At 34.4% G+C, this 27716-nt stretch overlaps 1 protein-coding gene across 11 annotated transcripts in view; it reads left to right on the top strand.

The window, feature by feature from the left end:
* SOX5 (SRY-box transcription factor 5) overlaps positions 1–27716 on the top strand; it is a 997502-nt gene that overhangs the window by 585183 nt on the left and 384603 nt on the right. The window contains exons 1-2 of one of the 11 annotated variants that reach the window (XM_089919971.1): positions 2061–13921; positions 14636–14733. The exons of the other annotated variants lie outside the window; for them this stretch is intronic. Coding sequence (XP_089776097.1) covers positions 13790–13921; positions 14636–14733 — 230 coding nt within the window. The 5' untranslated portion in view covers positions 2061–13789. Of the gene's footprint in view, positions 1–2060; positions 13922–14635; positions 14734–27716 lie in introns of those variants that run through there. 11 annotated transcript variants of the gene reach the window in all.

The raw sequence follows: 27716 nt of genomic DNA, 5'->3' as shown, positions 1-27716 counted from the left end.
ACAAACTCACCCTTATCCTCTAATATTTCTATGCTCCCTAAGTTTGGGGGGTTTGGGCGGGGTGGTTGTTTTTGAGAAAGAGTTTCAAGTCTAAAAAGTTTGAAGATTACTGCTTTATATTTTAATTAATCAGACATAACTAGTTTATTAGCAGCCTAGTTTTACTTACAGAATGCATATTTAAATATTATACACTTCAAATGCAGAAATTATGAATGGGATAAAATTTGTAGTCTTTCAGCTTTTTGTCCTTCACTCATTCATGCATGTGTGCATGCTGAACTTAGGCTATAGTCTGTTTAATCCTGTTAAACATATCTCTGAAAGCTCTCTAAGGTCAGGCCATTAAATTAACCGGTCTGAGTTTCCCTGATACTGAATTTCGCTTTTCTATGGATATGTCAGATTCAGGAATCAAAGACAGTTCCTTGAATTCTGCATGTGCTTTTGTAATTTCTTAAACTGTAGGTATGTAGACAGAATTGCATATATGGGACAGAAAAGCATGATCATATGTATTTGACAGAAATTATAGAAAAGTAGAAATGAGATAAATTTATTGTTTTGAACTAATAGAATGTGATTTCTTGTTTGTGTTTTTCGTAACTGGTCTTATGTTCAGGCAGTAGTTCCTGCTTTCTCCTGTGCTTCCTCAGTATCTTAATTGGATAGCTTTCTATTTGTTTAATTGGCTTAAGAATTTGTTTAAATATGTATTAATTTAGGAGGTTATTTGCCCTTTTTTTGCACTTAGATGCATCCATTAGAACGTTCTTTATGTAACAGGGCAGTTTCTTTTTAAAAGAATTCACTTGCTTTCCTTAAGCTAAAAAAGAGTGGGCATCTTCAACATATGTGTTGGTATTTATCGTTCCCCTGCCATGTTTCCAGAATATCAGAATGATAAGGGGAAATCATTAGATTCTCTCCATTTAATTTAACAGTTTTAGTTGGACGGGATCATTATTGCATTTTCTTTCAGTGAATTGTGCGTTGCTTTTTAGGTGAATCAAACTGTTCAGGTTGCTTATGATGTTCAGCCTTTGGCATAATGTCACTAATGATTTCTACAGGACCTTGAAATAAAGCAACAGGAAAATCTATCAGCAAAGAGATATAAATGGAATATTTTTAGATCAGAAATAAGATTTAAATCTTTGTACTGGAAGAAAAGGACAACAGTGGGCAATTGCATACTTGATCATTTTAAATGCAATCAAAATGGCAGTGACTGCCTAATTGCCAAAATAGCGTCTGGACTCCTGGAAAGATGTAATGGTAGTTGTATTTCACAGGGATTATTACCATTCAGAAATTAATGAAGAAGTCCATTATTTTTTCCTCAAAACTTTAGACATTTAAAATTTTCTACATTTTCTTCTCTCCCTGGTATAGTTTTCCTAGAGTATGCCTTCAGTTGATGCTTTTCTGTTTCTAACGTAATTTTTAATCTGGAGACCCTGTGTTGTTTGTAGAGTCTTTTTTATGGAAGGGAATAAAATAGTTGTGCATGTGTGCATGTATGTGTGTGGGGTGTGTGTGTGTGTGTGTGTTTGCAGAGAGGTGGAGGAAGGCTATGGAATTTATGGTTTCATGTCATCAGAGATGAACTCTTTTCTTCTGGTATTTCAAGAGCATCTCTCAACAGTTACTGACTAAGTTGCCAGAATCAATGGTTTTTTAAATAGGCCTCTTTTTAAAAAATTGTCATTATGTTTGTCCTTTCTTGAAACTTTAGTTTTTCTAGTTTAGTACTTTTACTCACCTTATTAAACAGACTTTCATACTTATGAAATAAAATCTACTTTTACTATGATACTTTTACACACTTCAGTGTAATATTCCCATCTCTAAGTTAGAAACCTTTACTCAGAAGTTCTGCCATTATGTCAAATTCAATGTAGCCTCACTTTTCCCACAAAAAATCCCAACTTCCAAACTTCTGTTAATACCACCACAGTTGTCCACGGACTTTGACCTTCCACCCATGTTGTTTCTTACACTTCAATCCTAGCCTAGGGAAGGCTGCTTTGAGGAGGTAATACTTAATCGTGGTGTAAAGGTGATGATGTCCTGGCCTTGGGAAACAGGTTGTGCAATGACCTGATACCAGGACACACAGACGCAGGGTTCCGCAGTCTCCTGATCTTTTTTTGCAGATAGAGCATGCCGTGGGTATTATAGAACATTGAAATAGTCTGGAAGATACAATAATGAATAAGACAGAGCATCCATCTTTTTAGAGCTTAGAGCTGAATAGTGGGAACTTATGTTCTACCTGTTATGGGAGTCCCAAGAAGGATAACAGGTAAGGGATCAACATGGGATTCCAATGGAGTCTGCAGCTTCAACAAATCTTAAAGGATGAGTAGCAATTAGCCTGATAAAATGGGGCAAGGGAGTGTGGAAGATATTCCAGGAGGAATGCACATTTCACACAAAAGCATTGAAGGAAGAAGCAACAGGCTGTTTGCCAGCAACTTTACCAGCCTGGTACAGCAGGAGCATGAAGTTCATGGCATGTAGGAGAGATTTGGTTGGGTAAGGAGACCATGTCAGAGCATTAAAAGTCAAATATGACATGTTAAGGACTTTTATTTATAATTAGGCTATCATCTCTCAAACTCTTCAAACTATATACAAGCCTCTGTTAAAGAAAAATATTATATATCCCCAAGGATATATTCACTGGGGTCTTTGAATTTCAGTTAAAGAAACATTTATATCCAAAACTAAAATCATGTTCTATGAAAAAGATCATTAAATTGAGGACTTTTATTTATTTATTTATTTGTTTGTTTGTTTACTTTTGTCTGCGTTGGGTCTTGGTTGCTGCGCACTGGCTTTCTTTAGTTGCGGCGAGCAGAGTCTACTCTTCATTGCGGTGCGTGGGCTTCTCATTGCAGTGGCTTCTCTTGTTGCAGAGCACGGGCTCTAGGCACGCAGGCTTCAGTAGTTGTGGCTCATGGGCTCAGTAGTTGTAGCTCACGGGCTCTAGAGCGCAGGCTCGCGAGCTTGTGGCACACTGGCTTAGTTGCTCGGCGGCATGTGGGATTTTCCCGGACCAGGGCTCGAACGTGTGTCCCCTGCATTGGCAGGCTGATTCTTAACCACTGTGCCAGGAGGGAAGCCTGAAGATTATTTTTAAAAATGAGATTTTTAGTTTTTTTAGCAGGTGAAATGCTTTTTAATAACAAAAATTACATATTAATTACAGGCCTCTAAGAATAAGATGTGTGGGGCTTGCTGATACGAATTTGAGAAATCTTATGTATCGTTGATGAGCAGGCATCGGAGAGTTTTTAGTTTAATTAGATGTGTATTTAACTAATTTAATTTATGTATATTTAACTTTTTTTGAAAACATAATGGATTCACATTCAAAATAAAGAAAAAGTATAAAAAGTTTTAAAAAGCATACAGCAGAAAGGTTTTAATCTCATAACTGTCTTCCATTTGTCCAGTTCTGACTTCCCCGTCCCCACAATTATAACCATTTTGTTTCATTTTGTTGTATATCCTTCCAAGGTTTTCTTATATACATATAAGCAAAAAGAAACTTGATGTCTTATTTTCACACATTTTGTAGCACATTGTACTCAGTTCTTAGATATGTACCTTGCTTTTTTTACTTTATATATATATATATATCAGCAATTATTATATTGAAGATGTTTTATATCAGTGCAGAGTTACATTCTTTTTTCTTTTATTAATACCTTTATAGTATACCATTGCTTTGTTGTTTCCCTTTGGATTGTTAACAGTTCTGTGCTATTACATGCTGTTCCACAGTGACAAACTTTGAATGTGTAACATTCTGCTCATTTGAAAATATATCTAATACATTCCCAGAAGTGGAATTGCATTTGTAATTTTTGTAGGTGTTTCCAAATTGCTGTCCAGAAGGGTTATATTGATATACAATTCTACTAGTAATATACAAGAACATGTGTTTCTGTAAGTCATAAACGGACTATAAGTGCTAGTAAGCTTTTGCTGTGTTAACAAACAACCGTACTCTGTCCATGGATTACAGTTAAAAAAAAATTTTTTTTTTTTGCATGTGTAACATGAGGTTTCTGTGGGTCAGCTGCGTGTTGGCCTGATTGGACTGAGTTGGGGTCCATTTGACTCCATGTCTCTTCTCATTCTAAGACCCAGGCTGATGGACTAGCCCCTATCTGAGATATGCTGTTTTCATGGTGGAAGGCAGAAACAAGATAAGGTAGCTGAGCCAAATCAGGCATTCACAGAGAAAGCTCCATATTCCATCGGCCAAAGCAAGTAACATGTCTAAGGCAAAGTAGTGGAGTAGGAAGTAAAATCCACTGTAGGGAAGTTTAGCAAGGGGGAGGACAAATTATTTATGAATGAATACAGCTTAACAAAATGTTAAATTTTTCATTTTTTGCCAAACTGTAGGTTAAAAAAAATAGTAATCACATTGTAGTTGTAAATTGCACTTAAATTAAAGGATGTTAGCATCTTTCCTTTATTTAAGAACCACTTCTATTTCCTTTTCTTTGAATAAGTTATATTATTTGTCTGTTTTACTATTGTATTGTTAACCTTTTTCTCATTGATTTCAAAGAGCTCTTTACATATTATGGAGGCTATCACATTCCTTTGATATGGGTTGCATATATTGTTTTTCCAAAACAGTAAGACTATGCCAAGATTATATTGCAGATTGCTCATGTTCTCTTCTGGTGGATTTATGGTTTTATTCTTTACATCCAAATCTTTATTCATTTGGAATTTATATTCCTGTTTGCCTTGGTCATGAGGTAATTGTTGAAAGCCACCTATATCATTAACTAGATAGAATATACTGAATTTTTCTTGTGTTTGGGTATTTTCTGTACTTTCTTTTCTATTCCTTTGGCTTTTCAATCCATTCAATATACATTGTTTTAATCATTGAGACTCTATATTATATTTTAATATCTGGTTACCTGAGCCCTTATGCTTTTTCAGATTTTTAAAATGATTTTTCTTATTTATTTTTTGAGGCAAACTTTTGAATTAGTTTGTGTAGTGTTTTAAGCATATGCTGGTATTTTAATTTGAACTTATTAAATTTATACTGTCATTTAGAAAGCAATGATATTGATGCTACCTATCCAGGAACATGGTATATATTTCCATATTGTGTTAAAGCTTTCTTCAAATAGGTCTTTATGTGAATGATCTTATTCTTAGATATTTTATCTTTTGTGTTACTAATGCTGATGGGTTTTTTTTTTTTCCCACTATCTTTTGATAACTAAGCTTTGTTCAAATAGGTCTTTATGTGAATGATTTTATTCTTAGATATTTTATCTTTCGTGTTACTAATGCTGATGGGGTCTTTTTTCCCTGTTATCTTTTGATAACTGGGGGTGATCATATATATACAAAAGCTATTGATTTCTTTATACTGCTTTTGTTCCCCACTGTAATTCTGAATTCTCATAGTTCTTCTGGGGTTTTCAATTGATTCTCTAATCTATATTTTATTAACTCCAACAGACTAATACTAAAATTATTGAACTGCAGAAAATAGTTAAAGTCACTTGTTACTTAAAATCCCCACACAATTTTGTTTCACTAAATAATACTTTTATCATTTTATCTTACGTTGTGATAACTTTTGGAAGTAGCTTTCTTGTAGAGTGGAACAGGCACTAGGTTGGTAATTGGAAGACTTGGGTTCAAACTGGGGTTCTGCCTATCACTAGTTGTGTAATCTGAAGCTAGATAATTTTTGTTCCTGTACTTCACTTACCTTTTCTGTGACATGGAACTAATATTTGTAACTGATACATTCCAGATTTGTTTCGAAAATTAAATGAATTAACCTGTGTGAAAATCGTAGATTTCTAGTTAGTAAGAACTTGATAATATTTTTATTGGAACAGGATGTCCATATTTTGCCCTAGGTCATAATTCCTTGAAAAAAAAGTGTTTATCTTTGTGTCCTCACCTTTTATGAGAATGCTCTGGCCAGAAAGATGCTCATAAAAAAAATTATGTGTATTGATTCATTTTTTCCCCCTCAGTATGTCTAGTAAAATTCAAGGAACACACTCAATACTAGAACAGTGCTTATTAAGTTGACTTGCTCTTTAAGATTAAGAATAATGGTCCACCTATAAAGCCTGAATGAATCTGGAGTTTGGTCCTCAAACCAGGAAGGGCATGCATTTTTATTTTTTTAAGATGTGCATATATGATGCTGGCATATCTTACAAATGCTTTTATAGTCTTTTAGTCTGTGCTTTGACTTTAAGCAAGACTTAAAAATAAATGTTTCAGATTACAGACCCATGATTTGTTAAGAGTTAATTAACATTTAAGTGTTTTTAAATTCTAACATACCATTTGATACCTAAAGAGTTCTTCAACTTTAGGGAAATTTACAAATATCAATTTATCTTTTTTTCCATTTATGAAAGTATACATTATAAACAATAAAATTTTAATATGTATAGATGGTTTACAATACAAGTGTAAATTAAACATTCTGTACATACTTACTGAGTAATTGAATGAATACAGTCTTTTGATAATGTCTGGGGTTTTTTTTTGCATTTTAATCCTGTGCATAGTCTGACTGAATTATTTTCTAAATTATGGCAGTAAGTCATTTTTGTTAACAATAGCATGAAAAATAAAGAAGCTGTGTATTTGGCAGGAGCTCTACACAGTGTCCACAAAATTCATTTTAAAAACTAGTTTTTCTTGAACGTAATTTGCCTGTCAGGATTTCTCACATTTCAGCTTTTTAGTTTGTCCTTGAGTTTCTCATTTGATGTCTTGAAATTTCAGATAAAGGCAGAATCCCTTGTATTTATTTCTCCCTACAGTGCCAGTCACTGCCATCACACACATATGATGTGTTCAATATAGTAATAAACTGCTATTAATTCTCTCATTGAATTAGATAATGCCAATAAATGTGATTGTACTTATCAGAAAAAATGAAAGCTGTGACTTGAAAATTCAAGCACAAAATTTTCAGGATCGTAAGTAGGTGAATTTAGTCATAAAATTAGTTCTTTTGAAAATGTGGTCATTTTTTGTGACCAGTTAAGTTCTCCCAGTCATTTTAATTTAATTGAATTTAGCCAAACTAACTTTAATTAATAAAAGATACTTTTCTTCACAATCTTATATTGATGTGTGAATGTAGAGTTATCGCCTTCTTTAAAGGGTCAAAATAAAGTACAAAGGCTGTTCTTAAAACAATTTTAAAAGGGTATATAACTGGAACAAAACTGAGAAGGGTAAGAAGTTTTACTTTGCAGATTATAAATTGATTTATCAAAGAACAGATTAAAGAATAGGAACTTGAGAGTCGAGAGGGACCTTAAAAATCACCTTCCCTGAGATGTTAAAGTTGTAGACAAGACCACACCACTAGTAAGGAAGGAATAGAGGCCTAGAGCTCAGGCCTCCTTTCAGCTTAGCTACGATTCTTTCCTCTGTGGTGTTCTAGACATAAACAGACTGGGCCTTGTTAATAGATAATATTTTAATTTACCATGAATAAGATTTGTCATTTACTTAGTATGCAATCAAAGAAGAATATAGAGAATAGACAAGTGAAATCAACTTAAAAATGAAGCTAAGTGTTCAAATGTTTTCATATTTTACTCAGTTTTCACTCTTATTTCTGCTCTGGTTAGTTAACATCAAGAAATACATAGCACAACTACAGTGGAAAAACTTCCCTGAAAGATGTACACTAAAATATTTTATAGAAATTAATAAGTAGCCACATTGTAGCAATATCATGGTGCTACTTTTCACTTTGCTGCTGCCTCAATGTAGTGTGTTCCCTGAATTTCTTTCCAGGTTGAGAAATACATAACAGAAAGTTTGGTGGTCAAGAACACTTTTTTAAGGTATGGTCCCATTCGAATGGCTTCTCTTCTCGTGGGTTATATGGATTTTTTTACTCAGTAGGGGTCTTGACTATTACCACCAGAGTGATTGGTTCATGTCTTTTTCAGCCTCATGAACTGATGACAGTTAGGCAACACCACTTATCACAAGGAGAGTTGATTGTGTAACGAGTAAAAAAATTAAAGTGTAAGTTAGGTTGATCTTCCTAATAGATATCTTTTCCTGAAATGATCCTTTCTGTAAGACAGAAATTTCACTACTGCAAAGTAGTTACATGGTGACCAGAAGATAGGCCTCCTTTATATGCAGTTTCACTTTCTGTGGTTTCAGTTACCCATGGTGGTCAACCATGGTCTGAAAATATTAAATAGAAAATTCCAGAAGTAAACAATTTGTAAGTTTTAAATTGTGCGACTACTCTGAGTAGCGTGATAAAATCTCACACCACTCGGCTTGGCTCTGCCTGTGATCCCCATCTATTGACATCGTCATGACTGTATGACCCAGGATCACCAGAGCACATTGATCCTCCTCTTGACATATCATCAGAAGGTCAATAGTAGCTTAATGCTATGTCACAGTGCCTGCCTCATTCACCTCACATCATCTCATCACAGAGGCATTTTTTCATCCCACATTATCACAAGAAGAAAGGTAAGTACAGTATAATAAGAAAAGTGAGGACTACTATATTTTCCCTTGGATACCCAAAATTGTAATCATGTTAGAGAATGTTTAGAAATTATTTTTAAAAAGAGAGCCAGACTTTATGACGAGTGTACTAATTCTGATGTTTATTATCACTATAAATAGCACAAGGGTGCTATTCTTAACTGTTTTTAATTGTTGTATAAAGAATCATCTTTTGGGCTTCCCTGGTGGCACAGTGGTTGAGAGTCTGCCTGCCGATGCAAGGGACACGGGTTCGTGCCCCGGTCCGGGAAGATCCCACATGCCGCGGAGCGGCTGGGCCCGTGAGCCATGGCCACTGAGCCTGCGCGTCCGGAGCCTGTGCTCCGCAACGGGAGAGGCCACAACAGTGAGAGGCCCGCATACCGCAAAAAAAAAAAAAAATCATCTTTTATATCAAGTTATTTGTGAGGATAGGTTAATCATCGCTCAACCTAACTTTGACGTTTAAACATTCTCTTAGCATTAAAACATTCTTATAAGCACTTTCCTGTACACTTGGTATTTAATAGCTATTAGGGTATATTTGAGATAAATTAACATTTGGTGCCTTTTGAGAACTTTGGAGGAAAGTTGTCATAACTTTGGTGTTGCCCATTTCTTCACTTGTTAGTTTTGGGACCTCGGACAAATAGTTCTCTTTGTAAGCCATGGTTCCCTCATTTGTAGTTGGGATGATACAGCTACATATCTCATATAGTTGTTTTGAATGTTAAATGAGATTATTTTATGTGCATCGCAGTGACTGGTACAAAGTTCTCAAACACTAAAAGCTATCATTTTTAAATTACTTCAAATTCTTCTGAAGGAGGTAAATAGTAAGATACCAAACAGTGGGAGCTATTACTGGGAATGGCGTCATCTCTTTGAGACAAGTATGAGATGAGTTTCTAAGGTGAACACATTCTTAAAGAATGTGTTGTTGAAGAACACTGGTTGGTCAAAAATGTGATCTGAGGACAATTCATCTGTATATTCTAACTAACCAACTGACAATACAGAAGAGTATGAGGGTGGGATTATATGTCAATTCTCTTGCATAAGTGTATTACGGGGAATTGAATTTTAGGTCTTTAAAAGGAAGAGAGGCTGTTGAATTTCTTAGGTATGTTTCTAAAGAGGTCCAATGACTTATTCTACTCTAAGTCAAAGTTTTAAGCTGCACCTGATAGGTCAGTGGTGAGCTCACCAGGCATTTGGTGAATGGCTCACAGACGTACATTGGTTGGAAGTTCTTTTTTTTTTTTTGAAAGAGGGAGGGTTCTTTTTTAACATTTTGTGATAAAGCAAATAACTGTAGGGGAAAAAAAACCAATAAGTGAATATTTTCTTAATGCCTCTTGTGTCAGGTTAAAGCAACACAATATTGGCATTGTCTGACACTGATATTAAATTCATTGTGGTTATAATACTAAAAGTTTCATTTCTCAAAAATAACCTTCCAAATTCCATGAACTATTGCTTGATGATAGGAACATGTATCAAATATTAAAGTGTTATCTGTACCTGTGACTACGTATTTCAGTTTCAGTTATTAAAATAGAGGATATTTAACAATTCTATCTTAAAAACAGGGGAAAGGACATTCTTCCTTTTATTGAGAAGAGAAATATTAGAAAAACTTGTTGAAACAGTGTCTGAAAGAGGTTAAAGTTGGAAATAACTTGTTTCCTGATATTCTTTTTGAGAATTCTCCAGCAGTGTTCACTAGCATATCTTATATTTTCTTAGCTTGTGTGAGTCTCATTTTTATATCTACAATTGAAACAACATGAGCTCAAAAGCACACTTTTTCAGGTTCATCCCATTTTCCATAATACTGCTGCGGCAATGTCAAAGAGACTCATTTAATGTTTTATGGGGTTTCTGTTGTAGTTTGTGCTTTGGTTCTCTCTGAAGATGTATTTATATTTGTACATCTGTGTTTGTAGATCATTTTGTATTTCCCACCAATTTAATTATTGTTCAGTAAGTTCTTGTCATTGCTTTTCATGCATTTGCTTTTGGTTTTAGCTTTTCGTACCATATTTACCTTAGAGAGCTTGCATATAAAACAATTAATTTGAATTTTGCTCATATATATTTTTAAAATTAGATTTATTGGAAATTTTTCTTGAATTTTACTTTTAAAGCCACAGTACTTAACATGTTGTTAAGCATTTAATAAATGTTCAGTGAATGATAAAGTGTATCTCAGTCTACATATATTATGAAACTTTCTGGAGACCTACTTATAATAGTATAGCAAAATCACATTGGGATGTTAGTTCTGATGTAGACAATACCAGGTATGTAACCAATTGAATATCTTGAACTTTTCAGGTAATTGATAAAGAATATAGATTTATTTAACACATATTATGTGCTAGTCATTAGCACATATTTAATATTTAAATATTTTAACATTTAATGTAAAATAAAAAGAAGACATAATGGTAATTTACTATTAAGCATTGGGTTGCTTGGATCAATTCAGTTATTTAATAAAATTATCAATGACAGGATTTGAGAGAATATTTTGGAGCTGCCTTCTCTTTTGCTGACTTCTAAAATCTTGCAGAAATGTTAATTTGCAATGTAGAATTCAAATGAAAGAAAACTTTTACAGCCTAGAAAGGTACATTTAAAACTATTTATTTCATTCAGCCATCAAATACAGTACTAACTTAGTGACAATGAGATTATATCAAATTTAAATTCATTAACAATTACTTGAACGCCTCTTAAATCACTTAAAAAGTGAGTACCATCTTGGGATTTTCACTGAAGTATAAATTCTGGAGTGTTATTTTATTCTGTATTATGGTATCAGAAGTGAAATAAGATTTGGCTTCAAGTAACAAATGGGCCACTAACCAGTTGTATGACTTCAAATTCCTTTTGCCAAAGTTTAAACACTGGGAAACTTAGGGCTATATATACCCACACACTTTTCTATGCTGCATATGATCCGTGAGCTAATCTATGTGAACAGAATTCTTTATGAGCTTGGAGTTCCATTAGTTCAAGTTATCATTATTAGGATGATCATTATTATATCTGGCAAATTTTCTGTCTAGTTCCTAGTCTATTTCAGTTTCTTCAAGGATAATTTTGCAAGAAATAATTTGTTTTGAATGGCTGCAGAAATGTTTATAGAAATATGTTAAGCTTTTAAACTGACTTCCACACCATTTAACATTTTCCTATACGTCCTTTGTGTTTGTTTGGCATGTGTGTACTTACACATGCACATAGTAAATGTCTATAAAAACAAAACCAAAGACAAGGATGAATGTGATATGATCATCTTTGCTTTACACTGTAGTTGGCCTCAAACCCTCATACTCTCTTTCTTACCTGCTCTGGTGACCTTCTGGATTAGAGTTTCAGAGAAACAACCAGAGGTAGTAGCTGTAGCAAGATAGCAGCTGGGACCATACGGATCTCAGCATCCTGCCTTATGGCCATTATCTTTGTTTCTATCTTTATGCTGCCACTCTGTCTCCTTCTTGTGTTCTCCCTGCATCCTCTCCTCACTGCCGCCCCCTCCTCTTCCTGACTCCAGCTCCCGTTGCCCCTTGTAACTTACCCTTCCTCCTCCTTCATTTTTCTTTATTGATACAAGATGAAACAAGACTCCATAATTAGGAAATTCTTTAAAAACTATTTTTTAAAGTGTATGTAGCCAGGCAGCTACCATTCCCTAAATCCCATATCCACCATTAACAATGGAAAAAATTATTTTTGTATGCTTTATCAATTAGAGTGTATTAGACTGTAGCCCCCTTAAGTGCTGAAATAATAGATATTTAAAATAATGCAACAATTTTCTCACTTTCTATGTAGGAATGGGTTGTTGCTATAATAAAAAATAATTTGAGGCTAATGACAAGAAAGAATAGTGAGTAATATCTTTCCCCTTCCCCAACTGCTGAAAATGAAAATCGTGTCAGCATCAAGTCATTTTTGCCACATCCCTTGTTAACAGCTTTTTTCAGGGCGGGTCATAATTCTGTGTTCTGTTAGCATCTTAACTCCATAGTGACATGCTTCAATCTTATTCCACATTGATTTTGTAGTGTATATACATGTATTTTTAGGATACCCCTTGAATGATGGATCTCATTATTAAGTTATTATCAACTTTGGCAAAAATGTTATAACCTTTGAATGAAGAATAAATTTATTAATATGATAAGGTTAATAATTGATTTTGCTGTTTGGAATTTGTGTGTAATGTCTCATTGTGTATGTCTAAAAAAGTAAACTTACTGTCTGCCTGTCGCCAGGAGAAAAAAGTGGGACCTAATCAAACTGCTGTGGGGTCAACCCTTGTGGTTTTAAAGGCCCTTAATGTTGTCCAGCTGCAAAATAAAAGGAATTGGGAGGGGAAGTTGGAAGGAGCGGAGGGGGCTGGGGGGAACGTGTGGAAAAGAACAGGGAGTCTGGCTTTTATTTTTTTTTTTTTTAAGTGAGTTCAGTGCCAGCCTGGACATTGGCTGTGCAGACTATTGAGCCATTGTCTGCTCCATTTCCAGAATAGCCCCCAGTTAATCACTTCGGCTTTGAAGGGAATTTCCTCGTGGAATTCTCCACAGAAAATCTAATCAACTGACCTGCCCTCTCAACAATGGAAGGCTTTTTTTCTCTCTTTCCCTTATTGGGGCGGGCTCTGAAATGTAGCCTTTTGTGCAGAATGAACCCTCCCAGTAGGAGTGGAGAGCGTGTGTGAGCGACTGAGTGTGTGAGTGTGAGTGTGTGTGTGAGTGTGTGTGTGTGTGAAGAATGCACACTATCTCGTGTTGGTGAGTGTGTGCTTACTCCCTGACCAGATGCTGCGGTGCACGGGGCAGCCACCATCTCTGCATGCGTGTCTGTGTAAGTGTCTCTCTCTGTGTTTGTGTATGTGCCTCTGTCATTTCATGTCAAAGGTACATTACCTGATTACCTTCCTCGCCTGCCAGATTTTTATCTAGATAATTGGAACTGCTATGGAGGCTGTGCCTTGCCAGCCAGCTTAGGAGCCGTAAAGCCCTAGTTTGTCCACCTTGTTATCTGTGGCTGCCTGGGCAGAGGAAATTAAAGAGATCCCCAGCCAGGGGAGCGCTTCCCGCCCTGACCGCCCCAGCAATCCCGAGCAGGACAGTTTGTTAGGACCATCTTTTTGTTTTCATTTGTTGGTTTGGTTTGGGGTTTTGTTCCCTGGAGTGTGCGTTATTTTGGTATGTGGATACCTATTCCCCTCCGCATCGCACATCGTGTTTTATGGAGTTTGGAGCTGAGGAAACTTTGGTTGGGTTGCCAGGACGTTCGCACCACTTTGTGGAAAGCGCGAGCTAACAGTGAGACCGACAGAGTGAGTGACAAGTTGTTTACAGGTTTCCTTGAAGGGGCCTCTGCTATATTTCAATCTGTCAAAGTTGCTTTTCTTCCCTCAGAACAATGCCTGATTGTTGTGTGCGAGAGTGTGTGTGTGTGTGTGTGTGTTTCCGTGTGCGCACGGAGAGAGCCTAGAAAAGGGTGAGAAGGCGTAACAATTCTTTGTGTAAAAATGCTATTACTAACATTTAATCTTTTTGCTTAATGAGTTAATAAATGCAGTTTAATCGGGGTTCTGTTAGGTTACAGATTTCTCTTTTAATCAGTAGCAAATGCATTTTCAAAAATCATATTGTGTGTGTGTGTGTGTGTGCATGCGTGTGCGTGTGTGACTTTTATTATTTAGAGGAGAGAGTATGGGAGACGCGTTAAATGAGTTGACTTCTCACATTCGGTAATGTCTGGAAGGGAGAATTAAAAGGAAAGGACAGGCACCCTGAGGTTGTCTAGTGCCTTGCAGCCCGAGAGCGTGTGGCTGGAGGAAGGGGGAGCAGCCCGACCCGCTGCTGGAAGTGCGCTACCCCTTTAAGAGACTGGTCAAGGAGTCCTAGGAGAGGGAGGGGGGGTGAGAGAGAGAGAGAGAGAGAGAGAGAGAGAGAGAGAGAGAGAGAGATTGAGAGAGAGAGAGAGAGAGAGAGAGAGAGAGAGGGAGAAAATCAATTGGTTTAGAAGGTTTGGACTCACTTGACAGGTTCAGTTGGAGACGATCATAGGTGGCTGCTGTGACAAAGGGAAATTGTGCTTTTCCAGCATGCTTACTGACCCTGATTTACCTCAGGAGTTTGAAAGGTGAGTACAGTTCTTCCCCCCGATATATTGAAGTGCAACTGTCCCATTTTACAGTAGTCTCTGAATCCATTGGAAGATGCTCCCTTAAAACGTGTTTTAAGGGAGAAGCTTTTAGCTAGTGCTTCTGCAATCTTGTTAGCTGATTTTTGTTGATTGCCCAGACCAAATGGAACTGATTTGCAAAGTCTCCGGGATTTCTGCTAATATTTTTAGGTTACGTCCTATAACAGGAAATTAAATGAACATTAAGCATCTCTCTCTCTCCCACTCGCTGCTTTTCTCTTTCTCATTCACTCTCTTACTTTCTTCCTTCATTGATATTTTTCTCCCCTTCTACACCTTTTTAAATGCTTTTGTGTGCAGAGTGTTACCATTTTCAACATCTCTGTCTCGTAATATCTGGGGTGACAGAAGGTTTTAGTGGTGGTTAAAACGGAGGCTATAAGTTCCTATTTGATTCTTCTGTAAAACTTTGGAAGCTGCTCAGTAAAGCACATGACCTTTTGTTGATATAAGAGAGCAGATTTTTTTTTTTTAAAGAAAATTTAACATCACAGGAATCTATTAGTACATTACTCTGAAATGTCAAAAAGAAATGGGGATGATCCCTTTTTAAGTTTTTAGTGGCCACTTTTTGCACTGTCTTAAGCTGAATTTTGATTTATTCTGTTTTCCCTTTTGCTATGATGGGAATAAGTTTATTTGTAGTCAAGTATTTCCTATTAGAGAAATGTGTGTAATATCCTTCCATTGGATGTTTTTGCAAGTAAAGCAGGGCTCTGAAAGAATTTTAGCCCTCTTCATGTTCCTATAAGTACACACTGCAGTTTTTAAATTTGAGTTCTTATCCTAGCATAAGTTCATTTTTTGGAACTATAAATAGAATTTTGTTTGCCATTAAAAAGAATTCAAACTTTGTATTCTGTATGGTGAATTAGAAAAAAAAGCTAAAAAAAGCCAGGATGCATGATACCCAGGCTTTTTTTTTTCATTTTCATGAAAGCTACCTTCTGTATAAACATTTGTTGTATCTGACTATGCAATGCAAGCTAGGTGCTAGACCAGCTGGTTAAAAATATGCTAAGTCAAGCTGTTCATCGCTCAAAAGACTGAATTTGATATGAAAAGACGAAAAAAGAAAGGACAAAGATTAAAACATTCTAGAAGTGAAGCAATGGAAGAGAAGAGGGGTATTGAGAATAAAATAATGCTTGAATGTGGTCAGCTATTAGAGAAACCAATATCAGATCAGGAGAGAAAGTAAAATAGCCAGCATATACACTTGAATACTGTCTTCTTTCTTTCATTTCCTCCTCCTCTTTTTTTTTTTTTTTAAAAAACTTAAGGTGCGTCTTCACCACATAATTCCAGTGAATGGTTGAGCTTTCTTAACAGTTTTGAATTATTTTTTTCAAAGTTCTGTATATTGACTCTTTAAAATAGTTAGCTTTTTTTTTTTTTTTTTTGGTAAACATAGCCTGTTTCATATGTAGGTATTGAAGTTATTTATACTGGAACATACTACTGCTTAATACCATAGTGAGTTTTCTAGTATGTGCAGAGCGACACTTAAATGATAGTATTCTTCAACTCTATACTTTTCGAAAATAAAACTCTGAGTCTGATTTGTAAGCCTGTTAAATGACTGTTCTTATAAAAAGGTAGTTACATATTAACAGGCTGTAGCCTATTCCTTTATATAGGCAAGCTTTCCTGCTGTGAACTTTATTTGTATTTTTTCAATTATCTCTTTTTAAACTAAACTTTTCCCTTTCCTATTCCGATGCTCAAATCTCTTAACACTTTTTTTTTCCTCCTGGTGAGAATTTCAGTTTTTTGTCACTCAGAGGCGTGCTTTTCTAACTGCCTAATTAAATAAGCAAGTGATAATCAATAGAGTTGTCAGTATAGACAGCATCTTTGGAAATATTAGTAGCTAAAATAATTTTGAAAAATGTCCTACAATATAAAATTTCCTAATAATTTCCCCTGTGGTTGTAATTGGTAATACATACAAAAATCTCAGTAAATCATTACTATTTGTTTACACTGAATTTGTATGGCTGAGTGTATCTGTAGTCACCCACATAGAGTATATATCATGCAGACTCAATATTGAATATTTATATTCTCCAAAGGAGGTATATATGCTGTAATTACACTCTCATACATAGTCAGCTTTTTTTGCCTTTTCAAGTATCTGCAACTTTCATTGAATATGTAGGTCATTTCTATCGAGTGTTAAGTTTTTATTCTGTTTGCTCACCTGATATAGATGAGTTGTTCACTCAAACTTAGTCAGAAATCTGAAAAGAAGACTTCTAAATTTCTATATGAAATAGAGAACATTGCTCTGGAGGACATTAATAAGTTGCTTGGGGCTTATGTATTTTGGAAGTTGTATGTGATTTTTTTTCTAGTTTCATCAGTAGTCTTGTCTATCTTCTATTATCCTTTTCAACCTGTAGACTATTTGAAACTTTAAGGAATATTCAAAACTTAAATGTCTGGATCAAAATTGGAATATAGATTTGTTATGTCCGTATTATCAGCCCTAGAAATGAACATGATCAATACTGTCAGACTAATAAACAGTTGCTAAATAATTCAGAAGCAGTAACAATTTCACTGTCTGCTAAAACATATTCAGGAGGTGAAGCAAATTGAACAATGATTCTAAAAAGTAAAGAAGTTGAAATATTTTATTTTTACTGTCAAGCATCCCTAACATAATTGATTATGATTAATGAAAAACAATTCTCAGGTGGGAGATGAATAGGCAAAGTATGCTCTAAGGAATTATTTGTAAGCAAAATCTTTTAACTCATACTATTTAGAGGAAACATAACTGGCAACATGGTCTAAATGTTAGTAATAGTGTCTAGAACGAACGCTTGAACTCTCCGAAAAAATTTTAAATGAAGACAGTGAATTTATATATTTACCTGAAAATAAATAATAAAAATTGTAACTAAGGGTTTTTCCTTTCAGAATACCATTTATTTTTTCATGTTCTTAGAATGAAAATATTTAAAATATTTGTCTTAAATATCAATATCAGTTTGTTTCTGATGAATGAAAAAAGCATTTTTTGTTACTATCAATAATATTGTATTCTATTTTTCCTTCTGTTTATATTTATCCTATTTGACTGTAATGTAATTGTTTTATGACCAAGCTACTTGTTACACTTTCTAATTGTTTTATGTTAAGAGACTTAATTAAAAAGCAAGTATAAGATGATTGCTTAAGAAGACAGTCTATTAATGTCTAGGAAGAAAAAAAGAAGTTGGGCTCTAAGGTAGTGGGATGAAGCAAATTAAGCTTATAATAGCACCTATTTGATGGCTTCTCTCAAAACGGGTGCAGACAACACACTGCCAGTTTTCTACATGTTGAAGGGAACACTACAAGAGTAAAACCTTCTGCAACAAAAATTTAACTATTTACTTCATATTCCCATCTAATTTATTTATGGCCATATAGACTAAAGAAATAATTTTTCATATTAAGAGACTTTTAAGTGTTTTTCTGAAGAAAGAAATATACATCAGGTACTGCGAAAAATTAATTTTAAAAATTACCATGAAAAATCACTGTTAATGGGCTGCAAGAATATTTCTGACATTAGCAGTACTTTAATTACCTAAAGTTTGTCCATAGTAATAATGTATTTATCACCTGGACAGATTCATTCAGCTTGATTAAAAACTTTTTTAAAAACCATTGTGCTCATGAGTGATAAATACATTCAAGTTAGCAGGTAGCCCCTAGGTGTGAATCAAAGGAAAGTTTTCTGCTCACATTGTCACCTAATGGCACCTGTAAACCTGTAAGTTTGTTATTATGTTTTCAGGATGTTCTGATATCTGCCTTTGTTCATTTTATTTATTTATTTTTTATTTTCTATTACCTTGTAGAGGAAAAGGTGCCTACAACTGATTATAGATTTTAATTACCATCCCAATAATTTGCAAGCTAACTGAGCTAAGATATTGGTTTGGAAGGCAGCTTGCACGAAGCAGTGGACAGACCATACTTGTGTCACACTCAAACTGGAGGACTGTCCTGAAGACTTAGCAGGCGATGCGATCTGACTGATTACCAAGAACAATTGAGGGTTAAATGTCAGGTAGTTCAGTGTTTAGCAGGTTGATAGATATAGAAATGTGTGGATGTTATGATTACTTCACACGTTGATATGGTCTTATGTTTCTCAAGCATAATCAGCATACAATAATGTATTTATCTGTGCTTAGGGAGCTTTTAACTAAAGTCTGTATATGCACCATACCTGAGAGGCAAATAATAAGGCCTGTTCTAACACTTGAGCACATTACTCCTCCATAGAGCTAGAAGCTATTTCAAAGGTATTACATTCATAATGCATTTAAAAAGCCAAATTATATTCATGGTTAAAGTCTAATTTTTATTGTCTGTTCTTTCCACAATCAATTCTCCAGCCACCTAATGAGTATGTGTATAATGCAGATGTGTATTATGTATGTTGAATACCTCCCTTTCTATAGAAGAGTTAAATAAATATAACTGATAGATTTTGGTTTTCTTCCACAGTTTGTTACTCATTTATAATTTCAATGAGTTTAACAGCATGGGAAATAAAATAATCTTGACGTTTCTCTTGTTCTAACTTATATATAGTTTAATATGTCAGGTTTCTGACTCAGATGATGGCACTCAGATAGAAATATGTGCAAAGATTTAAGCAAAACATGAAATATCTTCCTTTTAAAGGAAACATTTTGTTGGACAAGAAATGGACTGAAACATAGCAAATTCTTTCTTGCTTCATTCATTCTGTCCTTTTTTTCTTTTCACTGATTGAGAGCATTGTCATTTACATTAAATATAAAATTTGAATGTTATATGGATGAACATGATCGAGTGATATTGCTGGAGAAGAAAAAATTTAAAGACATACTATTTTGCTTCAGCGAACAGCATTTATTTGGACATTCTTTAAGAGAATGCCTCATGTTTCTCCACTTTAATCAGGAACTAATAATGGTTCAGGAGGTGACCTTTTCATCCTTTCTGACTTCTGTGTTTTCTCCTGCAGTTTGGAAACTGCACTCCCTTCTCTTTAGCATTATCTATTCTTCTCTTCACTTACTAGTTGAGAGTTCATACATCTCTGGAGATACTGTGGCGTGTGGTTCTGCTTGTCCAATAGGGGGGTGTTGCATTTCTCCACATTCAGTATCCTTTTCCCTCGGAGCCTGAGTGTAAAACCTCAGCAGTACTCCCTGCCTTTGCCAGCCTGAGGAGTCAGAGACTCAAAGTTGTTCCCAGCTCTTGCGCCTTCATTGTAGAGCTGCATTCTGCTCAGTGGGCTGCCGAGAAGGACCAGACCGAAACAAGATTTAGAAGAATTCTGGTGAGAACTGTTTATAGGGATATGGTATTTTAAAAGAATGTAGTAAACAAACAGAATTGTGGCATAAACAAAGATAATTAGCATAAACAATGTCGTTTTAGGACAGGTGGTTTTAAAAAACAAACAACAAAAAACCCAAATATGAACCCAACTTGAATGCTGCCAGTTTGGAACCACTGAACCTTAATCTGTACTTCATGAGAATTACCCAGGTTTGTTGATAAACTTATTAACATGCTTTTTCTGTTTCTTTTGTATCATTTTCCGGTCATTATGCCCTTTTGTCACCCAGCTTGAAAGTAATCTATTACAAGGTAGTGTAAGGACTTTTTACCCATAAAACATGACAGAAGGAAAATTAAAAACAAAAACTTGTGGTTGTTCATAGACATTTGAAATCAGTATCGAAGCTTAAGTCAATTCAAAACTGAACTCAGCTCATTGTACTTTAAATCTCTCTTTTTATCTAAGTGACATTTCAGTCACTTGGCTGTTTAGTATTAATGCATTTACTTTTGTCTTGCCTCAGAATTCAGAGATTTCTTGCTATAGCTGAATCATCACTTGTGTTATATGTTTATTTCTGAGTGTTGCTTATGTCTGCTTCCTATTTTCTCTATAAGTTAGTGAAGGTGGTACAGCAGTATATAAATGTAGTTGGTGATCATGCAGTAAGAGGATGCTAACTATTGTGAACCACGTTATCTAAACCTACTATGCTGTCGTGATGAATTTTTATCTGGGGACATTTAGGTTTATTACTAAATGACATTTTTTCTTAATGCCTTCTGCTGAAATATTTTGGCTTAGATGAAATGTGGAGTATGGTGAACAGAAAGCTGTTTATTTTTCTTGCATTAAGGACCAAAGTTCTTTATGGAAATTTAAAAGATTTTTTTCTATTTGTCTTCTCATGGAGAATGGGGACCAGGAATTCAAAGTAGGTAGTTGTAGTATTCTGTAGCCCTTCTCTTAGCTGAAATGAAAGCATTTGTGAATGAGTTTTGGTTTCTTGGAGTTATAAAGATGTGTGTAAACTAGTAAACCATGTCTCATTCATGTGCTATGGAGATTTCTCGTACTTCAGGGACAAAAATAATTTGGCTACTAACGAATTAGGGCTACCTGCCAGTGCCAACACATACTGTAGGTAAGAGGAACACTATAAAGAAAAGCTGCTGGCAGCAAATCCCTTGAAACTTTCATATGTAACAGTGTTTCTATTTCTGCTCTTCACATCTTTGAAAGAATGTGTTTTTTCAAAGAGAAAATGTTAAAAAAACAGAAGATAGGATGTTTCTTAAAAATGTATTAGTAGCTTCATTTTTAATATTTCCCATTGTAGAGATGCATAGGATTTTATTATGTTCTATGCACACGTGCCTCCCCTCTCCATCCCAGTCATTTCTGTGACATTTAAACCTAAGTATCAGATGCATTGAGAGTAGATGTAATACGAAGAAATGAAATTTGCCGTAGAGGGCCAAAAAAAAGGCACCCTTGAAGCCTTATAAGCTTTTTATATTGGCACTTTAAGAGAGTTAGGCCAGTTGGGACGCTGAGCAGCAATTCCATAAAGGATGTGTCCTCTCTTTTAGGGCTTCAGGAACATCACTGAGAAAGAAAGGAAAGCGTTAACCTGCTTTGCTTGTTGGTATATTTTTTAATCTAGTAGTAAAATAGGACACAGGCCCAAATCCTGTTTTCTTGGTATATTTTTAATCAAAATTTATTTTAAATGTGGTAAATTATTTACTTTAGTACTGATTTGGGTTTTGTTTTCTGTTTTTATGTGAATTAGGATGATGGTACCAAGGGGGTAGGTTGTTTGAGAGTTGGTTGTGAAACTTGCACATATGATCTGTTGATCTGTCATTTTAAACAATTTTTATCTAATAAAAGAGCATCCTAATGAAAAAGAAACAGTGAAAATGAAAAATATGTCTTCACATAAGAGACACACAAAATGAAAAAGTGAGGTTTTATTTATGCTATTAATTTTTCATTCACAGTTAATATAGGTTGCTTGATGAAGATCTAAAACATTTTTATTCTAATTCTGGAGTCAAGGTATTACTTGTTTGCTTACAATTCTTCCTTTGGGTTATTTACCCTGAGCCAGTTTGTTGGGCAATAATTTACAAAGTCCAAAGACTTTTTAAAAACTTGTTTCTCGATGTCCTTTTGTTTCAACCCCCATTTAAAAAATTTGCTGTCGAGTTTCGTAATATGTTTGAGGAACGTTTGCAGGAAGATGTCATAAAATTAATGCCAATATTTCTTCTTTTTTATCAGCACTACAAGGGATCTATGTTGAAGATTTGTTAGGATAATGTGTAGTGAAAGGAGTGAACTGGTAATCAAACTTCAATTTCTGATTCATTCACTAATTCACTAACTTTGACCTTGAATGTGTGCTAACTGAATATACAATATCAGATTCAGATTGTCATCTCCCACATAGTATTATCAGGATGCGAAGAAAACTTCTATGTAGTATGCAAAGTCCCATTAATCAAACAGAACACCTTGGGATGGAAAAACAAAGATAACAACGAATGCTATTTCTGAGACCAGAACTTCTATTTCTCTCCAGTCCTAAACATAATTAGCATTTGGGAAACACAGGAAAATGTATTGTTTTTAGAGCCCTAAGGACTGTGGGATGTAAATGTGGTAGTGTAATCGTTTCTAAAAATTTTAGCATTACTGGAAGAATAAAACGGATCTAATTTGACCTATAAACAGTTTAGGAATATTGAATGCTTTAAAAGCATCCTTCTAGAGAAAGAAAGGCATGCAGAAGCTCCTGATAATCAATTTAAGGAACAAAGTAAAGGAGCAGACTATATAGACTTTCAAAAGTAAATTAAAAGATAATTGGGTGTCACTAAGAGTTATGTGAAGAATTTATTTTGGGGAATGAAATAGTTGTACACATATACACACACAAAAGTTTGGAATTTAGGAGAAACTTTTTCGCTTAGAGGGTAATGAAATTTTGAATAAGTTGATTTTGAATAAATCATACCAAATCCTGATGAAGCTGCAGTTTTGGGGAGAAAATCTTGAAAGGAAGAAATATTTCATAGAAATAGAAACAAAGTTCATTCCCACTTTCTCATATGCAGCACAGAATCTTATGACATGAGCTATAGGGACATATAATAATATTCAGCTTTAAAAATCTGAAGGTGGTATTGTAGTTCATATTTAATGGAAAATTTGCATTCAAGAAGGCTAAATCAAGATACGCTTGAGTAACATTTGGGGATATTTGAGATTTTGGGTTGAGGTTAGAAATTTAAGTGTTAGAATATTAAGGCATACATATAAAATGGCAGTTTTTTGGTGGATTTTTAGTATTTCTCCTAAAGCATAGAATAATTTCCTCTTTTTTGGTAAAAATTTACATGTGTCAATATCTTCATTGATTTGTCTTTGGAAGTATAACCTAATAAGAAAGTGTTACTAGCTGGGTGTAGGATCTCAAGATCCAGGTCTTCCCTGCATACTGAGAAGAGATTTGGGGTCTTAGTGTATGCATCTGTAAAATTCGAAGGTGGGCTAGATAATCTCTAAAATCTCTCAAGTCTAAAATTTCATCACTTTGAAATACATTTGAAAGATTCCTAGCTCCTCACTCTAGTGGTCAGGATTCTTACATTTATGCATCTATTTGGAGACAGAATATATTATACAACCAGCCTTTAACATGTGGAATCACTTCTCAGTTTCCCTCTCAGTGGAGTGGTGTTGGGCAGGAACATGTAACCATAATATATTTTAGGAGTTTTAAATCTAAGTACTATGTATAATTCTTACTCAGGATTAAGTGCTCAAATTGCTATGAACTATTTTGAATCTAAGTGTTTCGAAAGATAAAATTCATATTCTATGTGTTTGAAACTCTCAGGTGCATCAGATCTCTATCCTCAACTATTACAAATATTGTGAAAAATACATTATATATGGATTGCTACACAAGGCACTGTGGGGGAATATGAAAAGCAAGAGAGTGGCATTTTAGGTCAAAGAGCTGAAAGTCTATTTATAAAGATAAGATGGAATTAAAAAAAAAAAAGACTAGACAGTAGAGCATTAGGACAACAGGGGGGGCTCTGGACATTGTATGTCTTTATATGAATAAATAAAACATTGGCCCGGAAAGTGGCAAGATCAACTAAGATTACAAACAGGTAGTCCAAAGAAAAATTTTAAGTGGTTCTCAACATAAATTAGGTAACTATTAGCATTAGCATCAGGCCAGCCAATCTAATATGCACTAATAGTTGGCAATCTCAAGAAAAATGTTAAACCCTATGAAGCAAGAAGTGGAGGAACAACCAATGAAAGATGCATTAAAAAGCTATATAATCTGAGAGGGCAGGCTTCACATACTGCTAATATCTTACGTTTGGCAGATTGCATGCTTTATTTAAAACCCAGTGTTTGAAAAAAAGTGTAGTTATACCATCAGTAACATAATCTTTGACTACATATCCAATGACCTTCCGTATTATCTATACTTTGAAAATATGACTGTGGTATCAGGAAGTCCCTGTACACATTAGCTGTAAGTTTTAAGTATAGATTCGTACATTTGAGATAACATAGGAACGTACTATATGTCAAAATTAATTCTTTGCTTAATAATTATGATGTAGATTTTTTATTCTATTCTTTTTCTACAGTATTTTTCAAAATTTATTGCAGATTTCTTTTTTCTAAGTATACACAAATTGAGTTAGATGATAATATATTTCTCTTCTGAGCATAATCCTTGTTTTACATTTTATAACAATAAATATGAAACATTGCTAAAGAGAAGTATTTATCAAACTGTGCTACACAGAATACTACTTTTTAAATTAAAAAAAATTTTATTTATTAATTTTTTTTATTGGGGTAAAATTGCTTTACAATGTTGTGTTACTTTCTGCTGTACAACGAAGTGAATTAGCTCTATGTATACGTATATCCCCTCCCTCTTGAACCTCCCTCCCTCTTTTTAATTTAGGAATAAGGAATGGGTGTTATTCTCTTATTCTCGTGGTACAGGTATAAAGATTGTTTAAAAAAAAAAAGAAGTACAAGAGAGCCTTGTTGAACGAGAACTACATTTAGAGGGAGGAAAATGTGCAAATTTCCTACTGTTAAACAAGAAAGAAAATCTGGAAGTCATCCCAGTTGGGCAACTTACTGCTAATATATTTTATAATCCAGAATTTAGTGATATACAAAGTTGGCATATGTTCCTACAGTTTCTAAATCAAGAATTAAAACTTTGTGATGTACAAGTCATTTAAATTTGGGGGGTTTCAGTCATGCGTCTATAAAATGGGCTTTAAAATGAGTATCAAATTATCCTCTGATGCTAATGAGGCATCTTAAACTTAGTAAAATTTATAAAAATATTTGGATATCTCTGAATGCAAGCCACTGAATTCAGACTTTGAAAAGTAGGTTTAATTCTTGACAAATATAAAATGGTCAGAACTTCAATGAAAATTATATATTTTTGTTTGATATTTGAAAATTATTTTGGCATATAAAAAAACCCGTAAGAAGCTTATTGACTTACTTTTTTAAAATTTGTAGTTAATACAACTATAATTGTTTTAAATGCACTTATGATTATTGATCCCAGGTAACTTGTACCTAAATAGCAGCAATATAGCTATAGTTTCCTCTGACTGCTTACTGCCAATTATGAAATATCCTAAAAGCACATCTCTTCCCATTTTATATGTAGGAAATCTGATACACCAAAAGTTGTTTTTGCATGAATCCATATATCAAGTATTTAAGTAACGAATTTGCTGCTTTAACATATTCCTAGGCTTTAACCTATGCAAATTAAAATTCATTTATTTGTGTATAATCATAAAAATGAATCATTGTATAGAACAAATTATTGGGTAACAAAAAAGTGATTTTCTGTTAAAAAGTCACACACTGTTGATTTTTAAAGTAATATTTGTACAAATATTTTGAAAATTAGAAAATATTAAATAACTTGAAGAAACTTATCTATGCAAATCATAGATTTGCATAGTAAAAGTAACATGACTCATTTTGTATTAGCTACCTATTCCTTTAGACAGGAGGTAAAGCTTGGGGAAATTTATAGATTTCTTTTTATGGGCAGCTGTATAACAAGCAAACAAAAGCACCCCAGAAACAGAACCCTTATTTTTGATATAAAATTGTTTTCCACTGATAGTATCTCTTGGAAGCCAGAAGCCATCCAAAGTGCTGATACCAATTTAAGAAGATGATCTTTTGCCTTAATTATACATCTGGGAAATATTAGCTGAACATTTTGTGGAGAACAGTGAATACCTTATTTGCCAGTTGTCTAAAATGCTGCTAATGATCGACATAGTGCCAGTGTTTTGATGGCTCAAACCTAGGCTGAATATGAATACAAAGAACACAGTTGGGGGAAAAAAGCGCACATTTTATACGAAACAGATTTCAACCATCTGCTTGGCACTTAAGTTTGCGACTATAGGCGATATATGAAAGAGACCACTGTCCATGTTATGAATGGTATCACTTTTATTGGTACCTTAGAAAAACCATAGGATTTTGAAAGCGTATATAACCAATGATTTTCCTCAGCTAAATAATGAAAGCAAGGGCCTCAGCCAAAATTTTGTTCTCTCCATAATCTCTTCTATGTCAGTCGTCTTTTCCTAGCAAAATGGGTTTCGCTAAAGTAGGTCTTAGGATATTAAAATATACCAGACAGCACTATGCAAGTGGCCCTTCCGAGGAGCGCCCCAGATGGTTATGAGATAAAATACTGTTTGCTTTAGGAATAGGTTATATTCCTGAGTCTGTTGCCTGAGTACTGAGGCGCATGTCAAATCAGCATGGAAGTTAATGGTCCAGAAGCACTTCTGATTTTAATGCTTTCCCATTTGTTCTGAATTTATAGTATTAAATCAGACCTGTACTGTTTCATTACTAGTTCAGTAAGGGAAAATCATGCTATAGACAGCAAACTATAAGCAAAATCTGATTATTTGACCCATTTCATTTACTTTAAAGTTATGGGAGAAATTCTCAATAAAAGAATATTGGCTAATATTATACACTAGAAGTTTGTAAATTTATAGAGTAGGTGGCAAGAGCTATTATAGTCTGGTACTTAGGACACTGTAAGCAAAAAATGAATTTTGGACTAAGTAATTTGATGTATTTTCCTTATCTGAAGTATATTTTGTATTTTAAATATTAGGAAAATTGAGCTATTAGAACGTGTTAGCTTATTGATTTGTCCACACTGTATGAATTACCGTAGATATATTGAGACCTTTTTAGCTTTTGAGGAAGAAGTACATGATTTAGTGAAAAGTATAAAGAAATGTTCTCAGAATCCCCATATATCTGTGCTTTCCCATATGGTAGCCACTAGCCACATGCCACTATTGAGCACTTGATAGGAGGCTGATCTGAATTGAGATTTGCTCTAAGTACAAGATACACACTGGATTTTTGAAGACTTAGTTTGAAAGGAAGGATGTAAAATACCTTACTGAGATTTCTTAAGTACCGGGTATGTGTTGAAATGATA

The sequence above is a fragment of the Delphinapterus leucas genome, chromosome 11, assembly GCF_059928025.1.
Source record: "Delphinapterus leucas isolate spDelLeu-1000000601 "Yukka" chromosome 11, BTC_Dleu_Yukka2, whole genome shotgun sequence".
In the NCBI taxonomy this organism is placed as follows: Eukaryota; Metazoa; Chordata; class Mammalia; order Artiodactyla; family Monodontidae; genus Delphinapterus; species Delphinapterus leucas.
Note: the sequence above shows the minus strand (reverse complement) of the source record. Positions and strands in the feature narration are given on the sequence as shown.